Source organism: Clavelina lepadiformis, chromosome 6 (assembly GCF_947623445.1).
Source record: "Clavelina lepadiformis chromosome 6, kaClaLepa1.1, whole genome shotgun sequence".
Classification (NCBI taxonomy): Eukaryota; Metazoa; Chordata; class Ascidiacea; order Aplousobranchia; family Clavelinidae; genus Clavelina; species Clavelina lepadiformis.
In genome coordinates, this window is record NC_135245.1 from 7,987,982 (window position 1) to 7,998,107 (window position 10,126).

The window sequence follows — 10,126 nt, forward strand, 5'->3', positions numbered from 1 at the left end:
CAATGTTCTTCGGTAGGCGTATTGAACATTGGAATCAGCCTAATCATCGTCACATACTGCGGTCGATGACGAAAACAAAGCGAACAACAAGTAGGATGTGCTGGTGCGCTATTACAGCTGGCTGCAGTTGCGCGATTGCTTAACAACGTTACAGGATGTTTTGTCAATTTAATTGACGTGGAGTGTGCAAAATACAGAGTAAGTATAGTAATATGAGAAACGTAAGCTATTCAGCAATTGTTTCTCTAAGCTGGAATGAAAATGTTTTCGTTAAACACGAGGTGATATAAGAACAGACTGGTTTGCTGCCATGTATTTAAGCTGGGTTATTGGATTTGTTAATGAGATAATGTTTTTCAGTTTAGTTCAGTGTTTATCTAAAACTCAGCACTTTAAAACTCGGCAAGATTCTGATAACATGTGTAAGCATGCAATAAAGTAATTTAGAAAGCGTTAGAAAAAAAGCAATTTTAAATAGGAAACCAGACCGCAAAAAGATAAACACAAGAAATAATATTTTCGCTGAACAAAAATCAAAAAATCAACCTTTCATCCAGGAAGTTGTTAATTGTAGGTACAATTCCGATATGGATGACGTCATTCTGAGCTCAGAAAGAAACCAGAAACGCAGGTTCATTAGACCTTTTGTATTGCTGAATTATTGCACAGTAGAATTAATCTGAAGCCATACTCCATTTAGACAAAAGAAAATTTAAGTTTTTATATTGTCCCTTTTAGAAACTTATTTTATACTTATGTTTACACCACAGTATTAAAAGATAGTCTTATAGGGGAGATTATGTAAGGTTGCAAAATCGTTTTCAGACTAGCTTATTTAGATTAACTCAATGTTATGGGTCAATTGGTTTTGTACGTCTTCATTCGTTTTCGTTCATCGCGTTTTCTTTTATGCTACTTCTTATTCGCTGTAAACATTGCTCTTGTTATAAAGCAACCACCATAATCAGCAACATAATGATCTGATCGTCAAACACAACAGGTTGCTTGTTCTGTTTGTCAAGCATTGAGAGAACATTTTCGACGACTCACTTTCAACAAACCAAAATGCGCAATGCAGTTGTTGGTACGGAGTTGTTCACTTTTCAATCGAGTTTAGGAGTTGTAGAAATAGGCTTGGGTTATCTGTAGTTTCAAAGCTGGATATTGCGAGAAAAGGCATTGCACAAGTCCTTATGAGTTTATGACGTCAGTAGGTATATGACCACTGTGCTATACAAGCTCTGCTTGTCAAAAAATTTACAGGTTTCTAGTTATCCCAACTTAAATAATATCTATTAACTTCAATTAAACCTTAAATGAACCTATAGTTAAAATCGATATTCTGCTTTCGCATTCTCCTAACCTTCCCCTACCATCTATAACGTAGCCTAACGGTGAAATCGTTACTCTTCAACACAAAATAGGCAAGTTATGCTGCGTTAGAAAGTAGTTGTTTACAACGTTTCAAATTGCACTTCATAAATTTTCAGCTAATATACTGTACGTACACCTATGGGAATACATTCCATTCCGAGGGGTAAAAGTGCACATTTTGGACGACAGTAGGCAAACGCAAAAATCTTATATTATAACGTATAAACCACCGTAGTTTAATTTTCTTTTCAAGAACGAAGCAAAAGAACCAGCAAGAAACACAAACAACAAATAATGCTGTTTCATGCAATAAGATTTACAGCAATTGCTGACTATGCGCCAAGCCCATACCCTTCATCTCATGACCAGAACACCGTCACCAGCATTTAATGAACCAGCATTTTAGTTAACACCGTCTCCAATAGCAAGGGTATAGAGTATAGAGTATAGACTATAGCCTATGAATAACATATAACGTGTTCTTTTATCATAAATGGGTTATACGAGTACACGGCGTATTTCGCATTGTTAGATCTCAAAGAGACCGAAGAATTTATCCGTGGTATATGGTAATGAATCCAAGTCCAAGTTCAGTCCAAGTTTTGAATGCATTAAAAGGAAGCAACCGGAATATATTTTTATCAGTTACACGTATACGATTAATTATTATCTATTATATAGACATCCACTATATGCGAGCCTTATTGTAAGGTGTACCATAGGCAGCTGCCTGTTAGTTCCGCATACGAGTAAAACGGCGTCACCACCGCATATAGCGTAACGGGTCTTAACAACCAAAGAAGAAAGTGATGCTGTATAACTTTATAAGTACTGTATACACAACATAATAAAAAAGTTAACTTTTGAAAACAGTGGCCAACGAATTTCCGATTATAGTACAGTAGTTTCAGAGTTAAATGTAAACAGGTATTTGTGATTATGACGCAGTAATATGCAGATAGCGTTAGTTTGTCATGATAATAATGTCGCGTTGTTTTTGCAGAAACAAAAAACATAACACAAACTTACAAAGAAATGGTTACAAAAGTACGTGCTATTGTAACAGGCCTGATATTTGGTTGCATCTGTGCTGGGCTTGGTGCCTTTTTTGGATATATTGCTCAACGTCCTGCAACTGCTCAGCAGCACACTAAAGAAGCCGATGCTTCTCAGCGCAACGAAGATCTAAGGATTCAAAGTTCAATATTAGATGAAATTTCATCTAAAAATATCGAAGACTACCTAAAGTAAGTTTAATCGATATTTTCAATGTGACTGCCTTTTGTTAAAAGTATTATCAGCAAGACAGCAACTGTTTTATGACAAAAAGCGCACTGTCTGTGTAAATGGCATTGCTATGTTGAAACATTGAATTGATTTGGCATTATTTTACAATATACTATATAGGCCTAAACCATATCGTGAATATGCTTTTTTGTTAGTAATCAGAAGTGAAGGAACTGTTGTGCAGAGATAAAAGTTTAATAGACTTCACTATTTTTTAAATACTTTTGCATGTGGGGAATATTCTGCTTAGACAAATGATTGTCAGCCTGTCAGGGCGAAAACATCCAAACAAGATATTTTATTTTAATTTTGCTCTATTTTGACAGAGTATTGACCGAAAGACCACACATTGCAGGAAGGAGTATTAATGAAGTCGATTTGGTAAATTATGTTAAATCTGAGTGGGAAAAAAGTGGTTTGGATTCAGTAGTTGTTCATCCATACGATGTCTTGCTATCATACCCACTGCGAAACAAATCCAACTATGTTGCTATTCTTAACTCAAAAGGAGAAGAAGAATTCATTTCTCAGCGAAAAGAATTCGTGATTGATGCAGAACAAAACGATCCAAACGTCGTTGACCCTTTTAATGCTTACTCACCTTCTGGGGAACCACAGGTTAGCCTAGTCCTATAGCATAACAAACCTTTTGGCTAATCTTTAATGATAAAAAAGGAAGGTTACAAAGATTGGTTTGTCTGCATTTAACAAAACAAGAAAACGTTTGCACCCTTTGTAAGATTGGTTTTATTCCCCAGTCATACGACAAATGATGTGGAAAACAAATGATAAAAAAGTCTTTTTGCACTTGATATGTATTTCTTCATTCATTCATAAACAGTTGTTCGAATTTCTGCAATTTTATTAGATATTAAACTTTCAATTATCATGCCTTATTGCGAAGCTATACATTTGAGAATAACTCCGAAATAATATAACTTTTAAAAAGCGCTCAAAGGTTATTAGGTATATTTCTATCAAAGAAAGTTACTTGTATAAGTTGTAACCTTAACGCAGCATGCAGCTATACAAAACTACAGTGTACATAATTCGTATAAAACTTCATTCAAAATCTCTATGCACAGTTCAGGTTCCTTGTATGTTTCGCCAAGTTTTTGTTTGGAATTTAGTTCTGGGGTATTTCTTTAGTTTTGCGGCTAGTAATGAGTAAATCTTTTTGCAAACATTGGCTAAACTTTTGCAAACCCAAATCCTTATAATTCTATAATTGTTGTAATTCCTATAATTACAATTTTTATAGTTGTGAAACTGTGTTTGTCTAATTCTCGAGCCAGGCTTTTTTATTTTAAACCTATTTTTTATCGTCATATTTTCGGTTGTTGCAGAGGAAAGTATTTCCTGCAAGTTATGTTTTAAAGCACCATTTCTGCACTGTAAAGAAAAAAAACTCAATAAATGAGAATAAAACCAAAACTAGCGATTTTTAATGGGCTTAAGATTTGTTTTGCTGAAACCGCGATTACAACGTACTACGTTTTTGATCATTTTGACTATTTAAAGTTTTAAACGCACTTTTTACGGATAGGGCGAGCTGGTTTATGTCAATTATGGAAGAGTGGAAGATTTTAAGCATCTGAACAGAACAAAGCATATTCGTGTAGTTGGAAAGATATGCATTGCAAGATATGGAAAAATATTTCGTGGGGATAAAGGTATGCCTGAAAAATGGCGCTCATGGTAATTTCATCACAGTAATATCATTCTACGGTTATTTCCTTAAAATGTTCTGTCATTATTCATACCATTTGTAGCCCTACATGCGTTTTTGAATTTAGAAGTAACTTACTCCTAAACGACATTTTTGTAAATCTTAACTTTTAACTTAATGTCAGCTATTCATGCCGAACTTTACGGTTGTGCGGGTTTGATTTTGTACTCCGATCCTGCGGATTACACAGTACCTTGGTCAAGAGTTTACCCTGATGATTGGTTCCTCCCATCAACTGGGGCTCAAAGAGGATCGCTTCTGCTGGGAAGCGGAGACCCACGAACACCTAACTATCCCGCAATAAGTAAGTATTACGGATTTTTCGCTGTACATACTGAACAGTTTCCTCTTATTATAATAACATGTTATGATATCAGCCATACTACTGGACATACCTTTTCAATATGCATTCACGCATTGACACGAACTACTTCGTTGTATATGTATACACAACTTTAACGAAAAGTAATTTGAAAAACATAAATTAAATGCAGTTATTAATAGTACAATATACGCTTTTGATTTTTCCATCTACTTTGTCGTGAGATTTTTGAAAATTATCGACGTTTTAATAGAGTCTGCTTGGCATCTCCCGGACCAGTTGCTGTATACCCCTGGAATACCTGTAACCCCTATTGGCTACGTTGACGCAGTAAAATATCTGGAAAAGTTGACTGGGAATGAAGTAATGGAAGAGTGGAGGGGAGGCCTCAATATTACTTATAAATATGGACCTGGGTTTGCTGGAACGCATAGGGCCAGGTTCAGTTCCGCTACATTTTTAATTTGGCTTCATTGAGGCTTCATTTTCCTATCACTTTTCTAAAATTTTATGTTCTTCTGTAATGCTGAAGATAGTCGGAAGACAGGCATTGCCGGGCTTATAGGTTATTATAAAGAAGCTAAAAGCGCATAATTATCGATCCTGAAAAACACTATAAAAACACATATTCACGTTGTAGTCGTAATGTTTTCCCTTTATGTATCTGATTGATCGATAAATAACACTAATTAAGCCCCACAGGCGTGGTTGCACAATCTTTTTATAGATTGCAATACGTAGTCAGACCACCGTTCTTGTTGGACGTTGATGGTTACTGATTGTTTGCTGTTTGCGAAGTGACCTTTGAATTTAGCAAGCTTGTCATTTTATCAAATACGTATTTTGCTATGTTAACAAAATGCAACATATAACTTATCAGCGGATGTTCGTAAGTCGAGAAGGGTTTGTAGGTAATTTAAGTAATATCCATTATCCGTGTAAAGGGCCGGCCTAAAAGCGCGTTGCCCGACGTCGCTTTCATTCTGCCGGTGTCATGCCAAATATTGACCCCCCCCCCCCATCGTGACGTAATAAATTCATTCATTCAATACACCATAAGCTCTATGCGCAAGTAACCTACAGAACTTAGGATTTCCAAGTATTTTTTAGTTTTTTGCCTAAATTATCTTTAAAAAAAAGTTTGCACTATTAGGCCTATGAAATAATCCAAAAGATGCCAAAACCACACACACAACTTTTTAAAATATATATATAAAAAGCTTGTATATAGACAGCAAACCTCTAAACCAGCTAGTAGCCCAAATCACCCCTTCATCATCAAAATTAATTGTATCGGATCATTGCTGACCTTTCCGCCAGTGGGGGTGACTCAGCTATTTTAATTTACATACTTTGTAGTTCAGGTGACATAAAACAGTGGTCGGCATCCACCGCGGCCCGGCACCAGTCCGTGAGGAGATCGTTACCGGGCCGCATTACTTTTCCATGTCTGTAGTGCAATAAGGTTGTCGTATTTTGTCACCAAAAAGGTATTGGAAAACCGCATTAGTTGATTTATCCCAACTATAGTACATCAAAATGAACGTATATGTTACATCATCATGTGTAAATGGCCACCTTAATAGTTTGAGGTTTGAAGAGGCTGTGTGTGTTCAGAGTTGTGAACTTGAAAAGACCTTTTTTGTAACGAAATAGTAACTTTTAGTCCATCCAGGTTTTCTATTGTTTTATTTTGAAGAAACCTCAGTGAAAGGGCACATAATCTAATGACTAATGTATTAGTGTGGACAATAGGCAGTGTTTTGAGTGTTTTTTTGAAGGCCGGTCCGCAAAAAATTTCTGTTTTACTCCGGTCCGCAGTGCACAAAAGGTCCTGACATAAAACATGCAAGCGTTAATTGTATCAAAAATGTAGTAACTGCAGTTGTGGATGCTTTGCGTCTAAAACCCTAACCGCTTCAGTGCAAATGGGTTACAATCGCTCGTGCTAACACACAAAACGACAAAATAAGAAATGGCAGAGGGCTAACTGCTACCCACTGTGTAGGCTAATTTTAATTTTAAGCGTTTGGGGTTCATGCGATATGCAAGGCAAAATTAACTGTAACTGAAGAGTTGATAAGTATAACAACATTTCAATAAATTATTTTTTATTAATCCTTTAATTTCTATAGATAGAAGTTTTTATCTAAATTTTAAAATATTCTTTAACTCAACCCATGAACTACAGTGGGCCACGTTGAAGACCTAACTTATGTTGTATAACGTTTCTTTTTTGTTTTAAAAATATCTTTAAAGTGTAGTCATTTTCTATACAAACAAATCATTTCTTCTTTAGTCGCGTATGGAGTATTGTTTCATTTTCGTTTCACTTCACTTTCAACTTACAAATAAAACATTTTTTAGTCGTATGAAAATGTTTGTTGGAACACATTTGGAAGTTGCTACAATTCACAATGTTGTAGGCTATATCAAGGGGGAGATTGAACCAGGTGAAAAATGTGTTATTTTAAATTTGTGTTTTTGCATTTATACCTCAACAGAATAATATAATGCGATGACTGTCGTATTTCTACAGATAGATACGTCATTTTCGGCAATCACAGAGATGCTTGGGTATTTGGTGCTATTGATCCTTCCAGTGGTACAGCTGTGTTGATGGAAATGGTTCGAGCTTTTGGTAAAATGGTCAAACAAGGATGGCGACCACGACGTACTCTGGTGTTTTGTAGTTGGGGAGCTGAGGAGTATGGTCTTATTGGATCGACCGAATGGGTTGAGGTAAGACTAGTAACAGTCTATACAATCACATTTAATACTGCTCTCTTGTTATTAACATCATACCGTGATGCAAAAATGTTTCTTTTCTTATTGGTTTCAAAAGTTTCAAAAGGAATGAATTTTTATACAATCTATAATATATTGCATATAACTGATAAAAATGTGCGACTATATAGGATTCTTGTTACGTTGTTTGGTTTATTCTGTCATTGAGATTAAAAGCACTCGCAGCTTTTCTTAATTTTATGGTTAGCTAAAACATTACAAACATTTAGGAATTCGAAAAAGAACTACAATTTCGTGCCGTAGCTTACCTCAACGTTGACATATCTGTACAAGGTAATTACTCATTTCGAGGTGTTGGTGCAAGCGGGTTACGTGATGTTGTCTTTGAAGCTACAAAGCTTGTTTCTAATCCTGACCCCCAAGAAATCGCAGCCGGGCGGACCAAGGTTTACGATACGTGGGCTTTTAGGAGTAAAAATAATCACTCAGAATCAAACCCTGGTCTACCTAAGTAAGTAAAATATATATCCTTTTACAATAAGCATGTAAATAAGATCAAATCTGGGTGTACCGGTATAGATCACTTCGTTATTATACAGCCATTTTTTCTGTGTTATTATACAAGTTTCCCTTCTTTGGGATCAGGGAGTGATTACGCACCTTTTCAGCATACGCTTGGAGTTTCCTCTGTTGATCTGAGGTACACTTATGACAAGGTAAGTTGCGGATTTTTTGTTAGCTCTATCTGATACACATGGAGGTAGACAAACTTCCTAATCACCGTAGTGCTCGTCACTTCACTTATGCATTTATAAAACTTTAACATTTAATGTTATAGGAAACTTTTTGGACTATAAAAATATGTAACCTATTACACATCTCCTACACGTTTTAAATTATTGGCAATGTGAAAGTTGATATATAGAAAAAATAACTCACTAAAAACGCTTGGTTGCTATTTTAGTCCATAGGTTTAAGCTCATACCCTGTTTATCACTCGGTGTATGAGACCTTTGAACTGGTGAAAAAATTTGTTGATCCCAACTTTGCTTATCATCAAGCTGTGGGTAAAGTATGGGCGGAAGTAGGAAGACGTCTGGCAGAATCTGTTATTCTTCCATTTGATTGCCTTGTATGGGCTAAAGATCTTGAGACAAAAAGAAATGAGCTTTTATCGACTTACGGTCAAAAAATGGTACACCACGGAATAAACTTAGGTATGCAGTGACGATTATTTCTAGTTTTGCAATGCAACATCGTTCTTAATTCTTATATAACACTTTGTCAAACAAAATGTCACTTTCAAAATAATTATTTACAAAAATAAACGAACGCAGACAAAATCTATACATTTATTACAGAACACTTAGATGATGCCATAGCCAGATTCCGATTTGCAGCAGAAAAGATTCATCAGCAGATTAAGAATTTAACATCAGATACCAGCAAGTAAGTCGTAAAGGATCTTAATAGATCCCGGTCATGGGCTAACGTAGATTAGAACCAAAAAGGAAATTGTAAATGTGTGTTCAAACTGTTCAAGCTTTCTGTTATGAATAACATTTCTTGCAGTCAAATTGCTGTACGCGCTTTAAACGATCAACTGATGCTACTGGAACGCGCTTTTGTTGACCAAGCATCATTGCCAGGAAGATTGTCGGACAGGTATGGTCTAGCACTCTAGCCTGTACATACATCCATATATTACGCGTCGTTTTTAATCATCAAAAATTTTATTCTACATTACATTAATTCACAAGTATTGTACTTATATCTGCATATCTTGTCAGGCATGTTATATCTGCGCCGAGCCTTCACAATAGTTATGGTAGTACTGCTTTCCCGGGTCTCGTTGATGCCATGTTTGATATTGAAATGGATCCCGATCAAGAATTTCGCTGGGATCAAGTTAAAAGACAATACTCCATTGTAGTATATCACATTCTTTCTGCAGCTTCCACAGTTGATACGGTTGTTCCAGTATAATTGATAACTGCTTCCAATCTTCGTTGTACAGTATACATCGACTATACTGTTTGCTTGATGCACGAAAATGTGCCACGTTTATGTCGAAAAGCAAGAGTAATTCATACCAACAAATTTTCATACCGATTTCAAACACAGATTAAAAACATAAGGCAATTCCACTAAAAGTGGTAAGCGGGAATTTGGTGGCCTACTACGGTCATTGAAAGTGACCAGTTGTCGACTGTTGTTTTTTTATCAAATTTGGTCGTATGGCGTTCAAAGTATTCATAAGTTAATACCATATATCTTCTGCTGTCATTCATAACTATTTATATATATATATATATAACATACTAAACCAATACATCAGTTGTCATTTGTGCGGACATCCGTGCCTGAGAAAGAAAAAGGAAATTTGTCCACGACCGAGGTACGGCAATTTAAAGAAACATGTCAACTTGTACAAGCTTCTAACAGAATATATAGGCTATATACAATTCACTGTCATTTCATTAATTGTTGTTCTGATCATAAAGCTGAAAATTCTGCTGTTAACTTGAGAATGTTCGTTTATTCTACAACGTGTGGTTTTAGTTTACCGATTTGATCGAAATCCTCGCCGGCAAAAAAGTTAATTGTTTTAGTTTTAAGGAATGTTCTTATTTGTTCTCTTACATCAAATAAACCGTGTTGTGGGA

At 35.7% G+C, this 10,126-nt stretch overlaps 1 protein-coding gene across 1 annotated transcript; it reads left to right on the plus strand.

The window, feature by feature from the left end:
* Positions 1-2,377: 2,377 nt before the first annotated feature.
* LOC143462717 (putative N-acetylated-alpha-linked acidic dipeptidase) lies at positions 2,378-10,126 on the plus strand. Its single transcript, XM_076960970.1, has 13 exons — positions 2,378-2,621; positions 2,988-3,279; positions 4,208-4,334; positions 4,515-4,694; positions 4,966-5,152; positions 7,080-7,165; positions 7,252-7,454; positions 7,730-7,971; positions 8,086-8,176; positions 8,425-8,677; positions 8,822-8,909; positions 9,033-9,125; positions 9,251-10,126. Exons 1-13 carry the CDS (start codon positions 2,410-2,412, stop codon positions 9,444-9,446), a joined length of 2,250 nt encoding a protein of 749 aa, XP_076817085.1. The 5' UTR covers positions 2,378-2,409; the 3' UTR covers positions 9,447-10,126.

Excerpts from the sequence above, each read along its gene's own strand:
- LOC143462717 (XM_076960970.1), top strand. The coding sequence starts at position 2,410 with ATGGTTACAAAAGTACGTGCTATTGTAACAGGCCTGATATTTGGTTGC. Across the intron at positions 3,280-4,207 it reads CACCTTCTGGGGAACCACAG|GGCGAGCTGGTTTATGTCAA; the intron begins GTTAGCCTAGTC and ends TTTTACGGATAG. Across the intron at positions 9,126-9,250 it reads CCAGGAAGATTGTCGGACAG|GCATGTTATATCTGCGCCGA; the intron begins GTATGGTCTAGC and ends ATATCTTGTCAG.